This window comes from Erythrolamprus reginae, chromosome 1 (genome assembly GCF_031021105.1).
Source record: "Erythrolamprus reginae isolate rEryReg1 chromosome 1, rEryReg1.hap1, whole genome shotgun sequence".
NCBI lineage: Eukaryota > Metazoa > Chordata > Lepidosauria > Squamata > Dipsadidae > Erythrolamprus > Erythrolamprus reginae.
The window spans coordinates 318,522,941-318,538,980 of NC_091950.1; the positions used below are offsets into that span (position 1 = coordinate 318,522,941).

Genomic DNA, 16,040 nt, shown 5'->3' on the forward strand with positions numbered 1-16,040 from the left:
TGCTGCCAAGGTCGGCGAGGAGGCAAGACAGGCGGGCGGCCCCATACTACAGAAGGCAGCCCTTTCGAGCGGACACGGCCGCGCCTGCGGCCTCAAACACCAGGCCATATGGACAGAGCTCCTACACGCAGCCATCCTTCAGGTCCGACAGAACAGGTTATGGAGACAGGAACCGACAGTTCCAACAGCCCCGCAGATCCTTTCGGGGCGGGAACAGAGGAGGGTACCGAAAACAAAAATGACTTACCCATCCAGGTACCCATCGGTGGACGCCTGCAGTCCTTCTCAGGCTCTTGGGCGGCTATTTCCACCGACATTTGGGCGCTAGATACCGTGAAAAATGGTCTGCGCATCAACTTCCTACAGACTCCTCCGGACAGATTCCTACAATGCCCGTCGCTATCTCAACCAAGATGTTCCCTGATTGCCAGGGAAGTACAACACCTGTTGGACATTGGGGCAATAGAACCGGTGCCAGTACATCAACAAGGACAGGGGTTCTACTCTATCGTGTTCTTGGTCCCCAAGACGTCCGGCGGCTACCGCCTGATTCTCAACCTCAAGCAGCTGAACATCTATGTTCGCTACCAACGTTTCAAGATGCATTCCTTACAGTCAATCCTGGCATCCATCCGACACCACGACTGGATGACCTCCATCGACCTCAAAGAGGCGTACCTGCACGTACCAGTTCATCCACATCATCGACGTTTCCTCCGCTTTTGTATACAGGACCATCATTTCCAGTACAGGGCAATGCCCTTCGGACTTTCATCGGCCCCCAGAGCTTTCACCAAGCTTCTGGATGTACTGACAGCCGACCTGAGAACCAGATCCATTCGTCTCATGGCCTATCTGGACGACGTAATCATCTTGTCCAGCAGCCCTCAACAGGCCAGACTAGATCTACAACGGACAATACGTTCTCTAGAGACCTGTGGTTTCACGATCAACTATGTGAAAAGCCACCTGAATCCAACCAAACAGCTCTTACATTTGGGAACTCTGATAGACTCTGCAGCCGGAATCGTTTACCTGTCATCAGAGAGGCAGCAGAGGGTGAGGACGCTGATAGCTTCTATTCAGCACCGCACCAGGGTCCCCTTGGCCCTTCTATCCCAGCTGCTAGGAGTCTTCATCTCCTGCATCAGCATCGTCCCATGGGCGCGGCTGCATGCCCGCCCGCTTCAATGGCTCCTCCTCCCCTTCCAAAGAGCACGCATGAGCCACTCCAAACACCAGGTACGTCTCACGTTACCCGTCCGTCACTCTCTGCCCTGGTGGACGTCCCAAGCGCTGACCAGAGGCTCTCCCTTCCTACACCATCGGGAGGTGACGATCACTACAGATGCGAGCCTCTCCGGCTGGGGAGCACATTGCGGCTCCAGAGTGGCCCAGGGTCTCTGGACAGCAGACGACCTGAGGGACCCCAATATCAACTTACTAGAACTAAGGGCAGTCTTCAAGGCACTCCACTCCTTCAAAGACCGGGTAGAGGGACAGCATGTCCTCGTCATGACGGACAACGTAGCAACAAGGGCCCATATAAATCATCAGGGAGGTACGAGGTCGGGCCGTTTGATGGAGGAGGCTCACTCCCTGATGTCTTGGGCGGAAACACACCTGGTCTCGATCCAAGCAGAACACATCTCAGGATCAGACAACACCCAGGCGGATTGGTTGAGCCGCACAACCATCGACCCGGGGGAATGGTCATTGAACCCGGAGGTTTTCCAGGACATTATACACCGTTATGGGGAACCGGTAGTGGACCTGTTCGCGACCCACCTCAACAACCAAGTGGTCCGATTCTACTCCCGGTTCCCGTGCCCGGGAGCCGACCGTATCAATGCGCTCCTCTCCCCATGGCCAAGGGGTCTACTCTACGCCTTCCCTCCGACTTGCCTTCTACCCAGGGTAGTCTCCAAGATACTCTCGGAGCAGGCGGAGGTGATTCTCGTCGCCCCCTTTTGGCCCAGACGACCATGGTTCGCGGACTTGATGGACCTCTCAACCTCCCCGCCATGGAGGATCCCATACCACAGACTCTCCCTCACCCAGGGGTCGTTGGTGCACCCAGAGCCTCAGTGGTGGAGGCTTGCCGTGTGGAGATTGAGGGGGACCGCTTGAGGGCGGAATCCCTGTCGGAAAAGGTCATCCATACCATCCAATCGGCTCGACGCCCGTCAACGACTCGCATTTACCAAGCGACATGGGCAGCGTTTTGTAGATTCTGCAGAGCTCGAGAGATCCCCCCTCGCTCAGCCTCCATCTTACATCTATTAGACTTCCTACAGAAGGGGCTGGACGAAGGGCTGACCCCAAACACCCTTCGCAGGCAGGTGGCAGCTATCGCCACGGTCTTAAGACCAGACCCCCTTCGACCGATTTCCCATCATCCATGGGTTAAAGACTTTCTCCGAGGAGCCTCGAATCTTTCTCCTCCAGTTATCCATCACTTCCCATCCTGGGATTTGACTTTGGTCTTACAGGCCCTTACAGGACCTCCTTTTGAACCACTGAGAGAAATCACGCTTCGCCTTCTATCAATCAAAGTAGCGTTCTTAGTGGCCATCACATCTGCTCGCAGGGTGTCGGAACTCGCGGCATTGTCAGTCCGGCCGGACCTTTGCGTGTTCCACCCAGATCGGGTTACTCTTCGGTTAGATCCCAGCTTTCTGCCGAAGGTCAACACAAGATTTCATAGATCCCAGGACATAATATTACCGGACTTCTGTACCCACGGTTCACACCCGTCAGTCTTACGCTGGCACAAAGTGGACGTCCGTAGAGCTCTAAAGATTTACATTCGACGGACCAGCTCTTTCAGGAAATCAGAAGCATTATTCGTTTCCTTCTTCCCAGGATCCATGGGCAACAAGGTGTCCTCTAAAACTATCAGCCGATGGATCCGGTCCTGCATTATGGAGGCATACAGGACACGTGGGACACCTTTGCCAAGGACAATCACGGCTCACTCTACCAGAAGTGCAGCCACCACTGCCGCCTGGAACACACAGGCGTCAATCGATGACATCTGTCGGGCCGCAACCTGGGCGGCCCCCACGACTTTCATCAGACACTACCGTATAGACTCATTCGCTTCATCGGAAGCGGCATTCGGTCGCAGAGTGCTGCAACGGGTTTGTGTTCAGACACCCCTGGTCCAGCCTATCCCGCCCTAGTTGGTTTGCTTGGGTATATCCCACATTGGACTCTCCGAACAGTGCAGGGGAGAAGGACCGTTGAACTTACCTGAACGGTCTTCTCGCTGCACTGTGAGGAGAGTCCAAACCCTCCCGGCTTCTTGGCCCAGGGGTTCAGTTCGTTACCAGTTTAACTTCTTAGTTAATAAAATTGGTTTGTTTACACTATTCCTTCGTTTTTCTTGACTGAACCTGAGGAGGTAGAGGGGGGCGGGACATAATTATGTTAATTTTTAACTCAGTCCCTGCCAATGAGGCTGAAGAACAACCCACATTGGACTCTCCTCACAGTGCAGCGAGAAGACCGTTCAGGTAAGTTCAACGGTCCTTTCGTCCAATGCCATCAAACGGAAACAGGTGGACACCCAGATCCACCATCTTATTGATTGATTGATTGATTGATTGATTGATTTGATTTGTATGCCGCCCCTCTCCGTAGACTCGGGGCGGCTAATAACAGTGGTAAAAACAACATGCGACAATCCAATACTAAAACAGCTAAAAACCCTTATTTTAAAAACCAATCATACATACAAACATACCATACATAAATTGTAGAAGCCTAGGGGGAAAGAATATCTCAGTTCCCCCATGCCTGATGACAGAGGTGGGTTTTAAGGAGCTTACGAAAGGGTGGGGGCTATTCTAATCTCTGGGGGGAGTTGGTTCCAGAGGCCGGGGCCACCACAGAGAAGGCTCCTCCCCTGGGTCCCGCCAAACGACATTGTTTAGTTGAAATTTCCACCATAGAGAGGGAGCTTGGGGGGCTGGAGAGCCATCCTAAATTTGAAGCAGCTCAATGTATATGTAGCATACAAGCTCTTCAAAATGCAATCCCTCAGCTTCAGCTGGCAGGTACTACAGAGGGTCTGCTCCACATCAGCTCCCTTAGACCAGCCTTCTCCCACCCTTGAGACTTAAGTTTGGGTATATCCCATGCTTGGACTCTCCTTAGGAGCGCACAAAACAACGAGTGTTGGCTTACCTGAACTCTTCTCTGTGCGCTGCGGGAGAGTCCAAACCCGCCCTAGCTTTCGTTAGGTCAAGGGTTGCCAGAATTCTGGATTACAATGTCTTATCTTGGATGGATATTTACATGAAAACTGGCTTGGGGGAGTTAGTGGAGAAAGAGGGTATCAGCGAACAAATAGCAAGCCATCATGTGGAGTTAGAGGCTTTGGCCTGCCAGAGGGCTTATTCAATCTATTTTTAACTTGGTCCCTTGCCAACCGACCAAAGTTTATCCCATGCTTGGATTCTCCCGCAGTGCACTGTTAAGGTAAGCCAACGCTCCTTCTTCCATTTCAATATTTGAAGAACAAGAAACACTTGTTATGCTTTACAAAGATTTGACTGGGGTAGTTTTGTATATGTTCATCCAGCTTAATTAGCAAAACAGGATAAATGTTGACCCATAAGCTCAATCAGTAAACAGCAAGTTCCACTATTGTTTCTTGTCAATAAAATCAAAATAAAGTATGTCGACTGCAGATATTTAGACAAGGGAATAAGTGAACATTTCAGTAGACAGTAGACGGTATTAGTCACTAAGAAGGCTTTTATTTGATATTGATTTGCATTGCTTACAGAATAATCATTACTAGCTTCTATTTAAGGGAAGCAGATTTAAGAGGAGAGAATATTTTCTCTTTAAATCTATTTGCACAATAGAATTGTAAATCATTTGTCTTGTTGGCTATATGAGGTTGGCTTGGTATGATCAGTTGAAAGCTTACTACTTGCTTTTCCTTGTATGCATTTTTATATGCAGATCTCAGTAGATGATCGTATTAAACTACTACAAGAAATACACCATGATTATGGACCTGAATCTCAAGATTTACTTTCCAGTAAGTGTTAATGAAATGGCTTAATGAGGACTTAATAGTAGACCAATGAAGTACTTCAAAGGTTCTTAATTTTCTTTTCATCCCAAATATGCTTGTTTTTAATAACTGGCATTGAGGAAAATATAGAACAAAATGATGGTCACGTATGAAACATCCTTTCAGAGAATTCTTCAGAAAGACAATTCTCAGAGAATCACAATTTAGTATTACAATTAATTTGCATGTGCTGGATAGGAAAGAAAAGATGATATAGAGTTATTATATGACTTTGGACATACAGTATTCCCTCGATTTCCGCGGGGGATGTGTTCCAAGACCACCCGCGAAATTCGAATTTCCGCGAAGTAGAGATGCGGAAGTAAATACACCATTTTTGGCTATGGACCGAATCACAAGCCATCCCTTAACACTTTAAACTCCTAAATTACCATTTCCCATTCCCTTAACAACCATTTACTCACCATTATTACTGGTACTCACCATTGAATAGTGATCCTGATATTTATAAACATAATTATTTATTAACAATAATTATTTTTTTTGTTATTTATTTGCAAAAATTATTAGTTTGGTGATGACGTATGACGTCATCAGATGGAAAAAACCGTGGTATAGGAAAAAAAACGCGAAGTATTTTTTAATTAATATTTTTTGAAAAACCGTGGTATAGGCTATCCACGAATTTCGAACCCGCGAAAATCGAGGGAACACTGTAATACTAAATCTTGATTAAAAACCATAATGAAAGAAGGAGTTCATCTTATTATCCTAGGGTGACTTTTTAACATTTTTGCAAGTAACTGAAACTATTATGGGAACTGGGGGAATTCAAGAAATAGAAAGATATATTTTTTAAAGTTGAATCAATATATGCACTCACAATTTGCAAGCAAAGAATCCAAAAATAAAAAGGAAAGCTCCCAAATCAAAGGGTATATGATCACTTGGTCTGTTCATTAAGTGGATTGAATTGGACCACTTATCTTCCAAATAAGTGGTTCTTCATCAGTAATTGTTTTAAACTAATCATTTGAAAGGAGTACTGTTGATTTTGAGGATAAATGCTTAAAAAAATATTCAGCACAGTTTGCTCCCAGAGTTTGGAATATTTCTTCTCATTTCCTACATTCAGCATCTTTATACAAGTACTGTATGTCTATTTGTAAATAACACATTATCAATTTCTTGATTTATTTACTTCTTTTTTAAAAAACATTTTTTATAGCCTCTGTACAACCACCATGGCAGAGATCGGTGTCTCATAACAGTGTTCCATACTACATTAAGTAAGTTGGTATCTGTTCTTGTAGTAATTATAATAGAATAAAATGCATGGACTTTTTCAAAGCATCATTAAGTTTCAGATGTCCTTCCTTATATTGGGAGGTCATGATATTAGACACCACAGGAATACTTTGGGTGGAGGTATCTATCCATCTAAATAAAAGAAATGGAGTAGAGTTGCACTCCTCCAAAAAATATCTGTCTGGACTCCAGGCTATCCATGGAAACAAAGGGTTGCAAGAAAATAGCCAAGAAAACCTTTTGTTATCTTTGGCTTGGAAAGTTCTGAGGTCTAAACCCATTTAGGGAAAGTTATAACCAGCCTGGTCCACTCTACAAGTGCTGCTGTTGATGTTACTTCTGAAAACTTTAGTTTACATGGAATATAGCCTCTTGAGTCTCTGTTATGTCTCTACAACAAGCTAATAGTATCTTTGCATACTTTGTGCTAGTTAGCAATGTGTGTTCTGGGCATGTGATGATGACACTGGTGATGTAGGCTGTTACCATCATCATGTTTAATAGAATCTTATCAAATACCCAGTAGAACACTTATGGAATTGCTCTCAAGAGATGAAGGTTTTATTTCACCTATGTCTGCTTTCCCAGTTCCTGCCTCTGTCTGCTTTCCTCAGTTCAAGAGCCATGTTATTCGATTCTTAGAGGCCAGCTGCAGCTACTTAATGCCAGGTCTGCCCATTATGCATCTCTCTTCATCCATAACCCAATTATGATTAGAGGGCACATTAGAAAACTTGTGTCCCCTTTCTACAATTTGCTCATCAGAGTTTTGGGTAAGATTCTAGCTGTGAGTTCAAGGTCAGGGATGCAGAATGACAGTCCTCATTTGCAAGGCTCTGCAACAGATCAGAGGAAGGTAAGGTAGATAACCAGATGTGAGACATTATTCTTGAAGTTTGGTACAAGTGGATGTTGCCTTTGTTGCGTGATAGCATCCCTCTCTCATCACCAGGATGGTATTGAAGCTTGCCAAACATTAGATGTTTGTATATACCATCTCTGGGAGTAGATTCTGTAATTCATGGCCATCATGTAAACTCTGAACATTTTTCAGATCATTGTGGTTCCAGCTGATAGAAGCTTAACATGGGCCAATTTAAAGGCAGAGAATTCTAAGTCTCTTCCATTAGGGATTTTCATCTTTGGAGACCAGAGATCAACCTTCTCAGTCTTCCTTTATCTTCTAAAAAATAGATTATGTCCTGCCTTGTTAAGCCTTAGGATAACTGTTAAAGCATGATTTTGAAGAGAGCTTTGGTTTGGGAATGAAATGGCTTTGACTAATGAGGTCCTTTGAGAGCTTCATTTTGGATGCTTGATTGTTCCTCGGTGCCAACATTTTTGCATTTGGTGAAGCTGTTCGTTTTGATTTTTTAACCTTATTAGTGTAACAGGAGAATATAAATAGGCCAGAGTCCTTTTGGATTGGGACAGCATATCAGCTTAAACAAACTGTTTACAGTGGCTTTGAACTGATGGCTTTAATAATACCTGTGGATGGTAGGCATTATAAAACTGTATTTCATTGTTAACTGGTTGATTGAAATGTTTCATATTTAAAGTGATTTAATGAATATTTGATATTGAATTGTTTTTGCTTCCCTGCTTGCTGGTTGGCTTGATTTTTTATTCTCTTTCTCTACTCAAATGAGTATTCCAGCCAGCAAAGATGTAGTAAGCGATTACTATATAATGCTGCATGCTATCATGGGGGACTATAATTGTGTCTAAAGATTTTTTAAAAGTAGAAATATTGCCATAATTAGTCTCAGTAATTGAATTTGTCTACCTGCTTTGTTAAGCTTTATTTTCTAATCAACGCCGGTAGTTTCAGTGAATAGAACAACAATTCTGCAGGGGTCTATATCCAGTGTGATGGTATCAGAAATTCTATTAAGTTAATGATACTGCTTTTACATTAAATTAAAAAGGTGTTTTAAGGACCTCCTGGAAACGATAACTGAAGTTAAATTTTTAGGTTAAAGAGAATGTTTTGCTACTTCTAAACTTTGTGTTGAACACAATGTTTATTTTATTTTATTTTATTTTATGTATGTATGTATGTATGTATGTATGTATGAATATATGTATATATCTTTGTATCTTTGTATCTTTGTATCTTTGTATCTTTGTATCTTTGTATGTATGTATGTACCATGCGTTTGATAATATACATAAGTATAACATTATTTGAATACATAAATGAGTACAAATAAAAAGGAACATTTGGGCAAGGTTGGTAGGCACATTGATGCGCTTATGCATGCCCCTTACAGACCTCCTAGGAATGAGGTGAGGTCAACGGTAGACAGTTTAAGATTAACATTTTGGGGATTTGGGGATGAATCCATGGAGTCAGGTTGTGAGTTCCAGGCATTGACTGCTCTTTTGCTAAAGATGTATTTTCTGCCAATGAGTTTGGAGTGGTTCACTTTCAGTTTGTATCTGTTTATGTGCTCGTGTATTGTTGTGGTTGAAGCTGAAGTAGCCGTTGACAGGTAGGACGTTGTAACAGATAATTTTATGAATTACGCTTAAGTCATGCCAAAGGCGGCGTAGTTTTCTAAGCCCAGAATTTCAAGTCTGGTGGCGTAAGGTATTCTGTTGCGAGCAGAGGAGTAGAAGTGAGTTATTTTCTTGTCAGAAAATGATTTGGAACTAAGCTTTGGCAGCCTATTTTAAGAGAGCGTGGGAAAAGATTCAGGTCCAAAGACACCTCAGTGTTGCTTTTTTCCTTGCTTAGTTTATTGCCTTACTTGTTGAAAAATAGTCTCAACCATCCATTGGATAACATTTTAATTCCTGTCAATAGATTGAATTTTCCTGACTACAAACAACCTTTTGTAGCACACAACCAGACATTCCAAGCCATCATACTGGCCAAGCCAATAAATGTCAGACAGTGTATCCCAGAAGCACAATATAATATAGACAGAATTGTATTTGAACTTGAAAAAAGAAAAGGAAAAAAAGCAGACATTCTATCAAAGTGCAAGATTCATTTTCTCCTTAGCTTATCAATTAAAGCCCCATATAAACTCCCAAGGCCTCTAAATCCAGAGAAGCTTCTCCATTTCAAGATTTAACAGGATTTATTCTTAACTAAGGCAACTTTAATTATGACCCTGAGTTTACTTTGTTGAATGGATTGGTAGAGTCCATAGAATGCCATTGATTAAATTGAAGGATTCCTAAATGTCAGATTAACTAAGATTGTGGATTTAGCTGTTTCATTTTTCAAATTGTAACAGACTAAGATGCTTTCAAAAAAGAATAAAATAGGAGCTCTGCAATTTTTTACTCGGTATGTTTTTGAGAGTGTAAGAAATAGTATTGTTAAAGCTACCTATGGATTAAGTGGGACATGAATCATTATTTACAAGTGTTCTTCAAAAGAAACCATACTCACTTTGTTTCTCGGTCTTTGCCTATAACAGTCCTTTATGCATAGACAAGAGAAATCAATTTTAGAAACATAGAAACATAGAAGTCTGACGGCAGAAAAAGACCTCATGGTCCATCTAGTCTGCCCTTATACTATTTTCTGTATTTTATCTTAGGATGGATATATGTTTATCCCAGGCATGTTCAAATTCAGTTACTGTGGATTTATCTACCACGTCTGCTGGAAGTTTGTTCCAAGGATCTACTACTCTTTCAGTAAAATAATATTTTCTCATGTTGCTTTTGATCTTTCCCCCAACTAACTTCAGATTGTGTCCCCTTGTTCTTGTGTTCACTTTCCTATTAAAAACACTTCCCTCCTGGACCTTATTTAACCCTTTAATATATTTAAAATGTTTCGATCCTGTCCCCCCTTTTCCTTCTGTCCTCCAGACTATACAGATTGAGTTCATTAAGTCTTTCCTGATACGTTTTATACTTAAGACCTTCCACCATTCTTGTAGCCCGTCTTTGAACCCATTCAATTTTGTCAATATCTTTTTGTAGGTGAGGTCTCCAGAACTGAACACAGTATTCCAAATGTGGTCTCAACAGCGCTGTATATAGTGGGATCACAATCTCCCTCTTCCTGCCTGTTATACCTCTAGCTATGCAGCCAAGCATCCTACTTGCTTTCCCTACCGCCTGACTGCACTGTTCACCCATTTTGAGACTGTCTGAAATCACTACCCCTAAATCCTTTTCTTCTGAAGGTTTTGCTAACACAGAACTGCCAATACAATACTCAGATTGAGGATTCCTTTTCCCCAAGTGCATTATTTTACATTTATTTTAATTTTGAGGTAAGATTTGCTTTATTATATATTCTCAGCCTCTTGGTGGCTAGGCCATTGAGACAATCAGCAGCAGGGGAAGAGGTCCTTTGATGGTTACAGGGATTTATCAGCTCACGGTATAATTGGCAACCATAATGAAAAGACTTCAGCTCCCCAGTTTCTCCCACCAAATGCAGAGATTGACTGCAAGTTGTGTGTCTGGATAGACCAAGGCATCCACACCCTTCCATCTTGTGGGTTCTCTAATTATTATTTCCATAGTCCTTATGCTTTCTGAAGAATAGACAACATGGAATTAATTTACTGAATCCTTTTCATTATTTTGTTCTCAAACTCAATTAGCTTTTAAAATGTGACCCCTGACTCCATATGGCAGCCAATCTTATTTGAAGCAAGAGTTGTACTGATTAGTGTCTTACCTCTTGCCTTTCAGAGATGTTTAGGCCCTTCGGTTCAGATCTAGCTAGATTTTTCCTGAAAGCAAAATTTTAGATGTGAGTTCTGAGGTCAAGAGGGAATGATACCATGTGCTGCTTTGTTTTGGCCATGTATTTCTCATGCAGCCTGTAAAGTAGGAGATAACAAATGGAGAAGTATAATGTAGATTAGATTAGATTAGATTTATTGGATTTATATGCCGCCCCTCTCCGCAGACTCGGGGCGGCTCACAACAATGGTGAAGAACAATACATAGTAGCAAATCTAATATTTAAAAATCTAGGTTACAATTTTAGATTAAAAAGTCCAAAAAAAGAAACCCCAATATATAAAAAACAACACACAATCGAATCATACACAAAAACTACATGGGCAAGGGGGAGATGTTTCAATTCCCCCATGCCTGATGGCAGAGGTGGGTTTTAAGAAGTTTACGAAAGGCAAGGAGGGTGCGGGCAATCCTGATCTCTGGTGGGAGCTGGTTTCAGAGGGTCAGAGACACCACAGAGAAGGCTCTTCCCCTGGGTCCCGCCAGACGACATGGTTTAGTCGACGGGACCCGGAGAAGGCCAACTCTGTGGGACCTAACTGGTCGCTGGGATTCGTGCGGCAGAAGGCGGTCTCGCAGATATCCTGGTCCGATGTAGTGATGTAGCGATTAAAGTGTTGACCTAGATGTAAGGATACAACTGTGGAAATTACTGGGTTGCTATCTCTCAGCCTAGGCAACTTGATTGACTTGGGAGAAGTAAAAGAAGTAATATACCGGTAAATCCACCCATTGCTTCTTGTTCTATCTTCAGGTGCTTTGGAGAATAGCTTGACTTCCTCTACTTTGTGGCAACCTTTGAGATATTGGAACACTGCTATCATGTCTCCCCCTAGTCCTTTTTCTCATTAAACTGGACATACACAGGTCCTGCAACCATTCTTCATATGTTTTAGCTTCCAGTTCCCTAATCTTCTTTGTTGCTCTTTTCTGCACTCTTTCTAGAGTCTCAACATCCTTTTTGCATTGTGGCGACCATAGCACTGTTAAGTTAATCAAAGTTTCTTCTAGGAAATTAGAGAGTGTCAAAAAAGAAACAGGGAATTCTATTCTCCACATTAAAACTGGAGGCCAGGCAGTAAATCTGAGTAGGAGATTTAAGACGGATGAGAGGAAGTATTTATTCATCCAGCATATAATTACTTTGGGGAATATATGGCCACATGTCCTGGCCTTGGTTATTAGTTTAGAAGGAATTAAGAAGAACTAGACAGATTCCTGGAAGACAAGCCAATGGCTGTTACTCACTTTGATTACTGGATGTGTTTTCCAGGCATGGAATACCTCTACATCTGATTTATTTATTTAATTTGTCAAACATGTATAAGATAAGTATAGACATGATTTTGAATACAGGATATGGATACAAATAAATGGGAACAGTAGGACAGGGATGGTAGGCACGTTGGTGGGTGCCCGCATGCCCCTTACAGACGTCTTAGGAATGGGGTGAGGTCAACAGTAGACAGTTTAAGATTAAAGTTATTGGGGTTTGGGGAAGTAATCACAGAATCAGGTAGTGCATTCCAGGCACTGACCACTCTGTTGCAGAAGTCATATTTTCTGGTATTGAGTTTGGACCAGTTTACCTTATGTTTGTATCTATTGTGTGCTTGTGTATTATTGCAGATAAAAATGTGAAAGAAGGGCTATCTATTTGTGGTCTTTTGAGATGCTTCTGCTGATATGTTACATGTGCTGAATGGATGAGCTTAGATCTGATCCAACAAGAGTATTCTCATGGTCTCACTGCTATGTTTTGGATTAGGAATTACCATATTTTTCCGAGTACAGTATAAGTTTTTGGGGAGGAAAATAGAGAGGGAAATCAGCCTACCAAATATTCATCCTTAGTCTGGTCAGCTTTGGCACATTATTTTATCCCATGGTTAATGCTGGAAAAAAACCTTATTAGGAGAGAGTAACAATGAAGGAGCTTGCAAGCCGGTAAGAGCTGGGAAAATTGATAGCACCTAGTTACGGCTCAAAAAAGCTTCAAAAAAGCTACATTTAGAGTATAAGCACACCTAAATTTTCAGCTCTTTTAGGGAGGAAGAAAGTGCATGTTATACTCTGAAAAATACGGTAACCATGAACAATTTCTGCAGTAGCTTGCTTAGATACCGCCAGAAGAGTAGATCGAGAGTAAAACAGAAAATAAATGTAACTCTTCAAGTGTACTACTGCAAATCCTTCTGAGGATCAATGAGACCTATTTCCAGGGAAGCCTATCTAAAATTATATAATTTAGAAGGCAGAGAATTGATTTGACGCAACAAAAGCTTTTGAAATCTTGCTTATGTCTGGCAGCAAATGTTGTAAAAGTAGAAGGTTATTATTGACTAATCCTGATGGGCTGAACTTTTTTTCAGAATAGGCAAAACTGTGTGCAGGATGAGCTAAATGTTGCATCTAAAAGCATAGAAAAGATTGACACAGCAGTGTAAATTCCTTCTTATGTTGCAGTTGTCACATATCACTCACACTTACTGTATTATTTTGTCCCATTATCTCAAGTCCCATCCCCTAAATAGCCAATCAAGCAAGTTCCACAGAAACATTTCTTCACTTACGTGCAATCTCTTTTCCAATAAAAATGAGAAATTTGTTATAAAGTTCAAGTCTTGCATAGTCCTTGTACAGTTGTGGTTGGGTCACATCAGGCTGAAAACTGGCAATATACAGTGTTTATCCCAGGTTTTACATTCTAGCACAGTCCACCTGCCCAAATAACAAGAATAATCCAGTTGAATTTGTATGAGGTAGCAATTAGGAAGTGCAATTAATAACCCGATGATTCGAGAATTATAGCATTCAGTTAGTAGTTTACTGCCAAGTGAATGCTTTAAGTTCCAGTAGTCCTCAACTTACAACCAGTGGCTGTTTAAAATTTCAACAGACTTCCCCAGGGCTGCTTATTTTGATGCTTCCTTTCTTCTTCTATAGTCCTATAATCAAATCTGGATGCTTGACAACTGGCCTGAATTTATGATCTTTTGCAGCATTCCAAGGTCATGTGACCATGATTTATCATTAGTGATGGGCGAACCGAACCCGCACAATTCAGGTCCATACCGAATTTTATGGTGTTTGGTATGCCGAACACGAACCTAAATTTTTTTCAAACTTTGGGCAAAGTTCGGGGTCGTGTTCAGCGTTCGGAGCTTTGACGTCACCGGCAGGTTGCTAAGGATGCCAAGGTGATCACTTCCTGGATTCCATGGAATCCAGGAAGTGATCACCTTGGCATCCTTAGCAACCTGCCGGTGACGTCAAAGCTCTGCCCCCGGAATCTCTTCGTGGGAGGGATTCCCCAGCTCCTTCAAAGGGAGGTATTCACGTAAAAATAAACATTGTTATTTTTATGAAAAAGGACGCCGCAGCGGTGCTGCAAGCAAAGGGCGGTCCTTTCATGTAAAAATAAACATAGCAACCTGCCGGTGACGTCAAAGCTCCGCCCCCGGAATCTCTTTGTGGGAGGGATTCCCCGTTCGAGTTCGGGTTCGGTTCGGGTTCGGCCGAATTTTGCATAAAGTTTGTCCGAATTTGCCGAATCTGAACACCGTTGGGTTCGCCCATCACTATTTATCATGTTTTTGTTAGAAATTGCCATTTACGTCTGGCAAAAACCAACCATTGCAGACAACGGATTCACTTAATGACTGTGGTATTTACTTAATAATTTTGCTGTTTGCTTTATGATTGCTGTAGAAAGGTCATAAAATCGGATGATCTGCTTAAAGACCAGTATAATCCATGACATAAATTGAGGATTACTTGTATTCATTTTCAATGAATTGCACTTCTGAAGATCCCTCAGAGGATCTGATTTTCAAAGACAAGGAGTCCTGAATTCACAGTAGCTAATGCAGGATCGTGCAGAAGTCCGGATTAGTGAAGTCAAGATGGATTAGTATCCACTCTTAAATTTGCATTGAAAGATAAGGTCAGTTTTGACTCAATAAGCAATTGAAAAAATGCGGAAAAGGGCGGCCTAGAAATCCAACCAACCAACCAACCAACCAACCAACCAACCAACCAACCAACCAAACAAACAAACAAACAAACAAACAAACAAGCAAATGGTTTTGTACAGATGATCAAAAGTTACCACAGTTGTCAGAGTTTTGTAGTTGGTGGGAGAAAGCTGTAGTACATTATAGATAGTCTTCAGACTGTCTTGTCCGCAGGTGTCTAATTCACTGTGTCATGTTGTCATCACATGATGTTTTGCAACATTTTCCCCTGGTCTAGTCAGTGTTCCCTCTAATTTTTTGGGGGGGTGGGCGGAAAAGTATAGTGTCTGAGCGGCAGTCCTTTCGGGACTGGGCGGCACTCTTTCCCTCTCACTCTTTCTCTCTCGGCTTCTGGGCAGGTTTGAAAAACTCTGAGTTGATGATGATTTTTAAGTGAGCCATTGCTCACTGCTCAGCTTAGAGGGAACTATGGGTCTAGTCCAACTCTGTGCCCAGTGAAAAAGTATTCTACAAATCATCCACAAAAGATGTCCAAGCAGCCTCTGCTTAAATACAAGCAAGTATGTAGAGTTGAACATCTTTTTGCTGAGGTTCCATCTCTGGAACATTTTATTTGAAATCTTGGCAGTTATTTAATTTTTTATAATTTATTATGGATCCATAGCATGGATTTTTGGGCCACCTTTTCAATTTTGTGCACAGAACCAGGATGTGGAGTTCAACTCCTGCGAAAATACTTCAGATATAAAGAAAAGGAACCGTCCTTTTGAAAGCATATGTAACCATGTGCCTTTATTTGATTCAGTTCAGAGTTATTGTTGTTTTTTCATTTTTAATTTCTTTTTGAGTTCAGTGATAATCATTTTTATGCTTCTGTCATTTATGTGCTCCATTTATTGACCACACATCAAGGAAATCAAGGAGACAGAGGCTAGTTTTTCAACTGTCAAATTTGGATGCTTTTAAGGAAAGTC

General features: G+C 42.0%; 1 protein-coding gene across 1 annotated transcript in view; it reads left to right on the forward strand.

Moving 5' to 3' along the window:
- UTRN (utrophin) overlaps window positions 1-16,040 on the forward strand; it is a 463,318-nt gene that overhangs the window by 362,821 nt on the left and 84,457 nt on the right. The window contains 2 exon segments of the mRNA XM_070733661.1: window positions 4,978-5,056; window positions 6,282-6,342. Coding sequence (XP_070589762.1) covers window positions 4,978-5,056; window positions 6,282-6,342 — 140 coding nt within the window.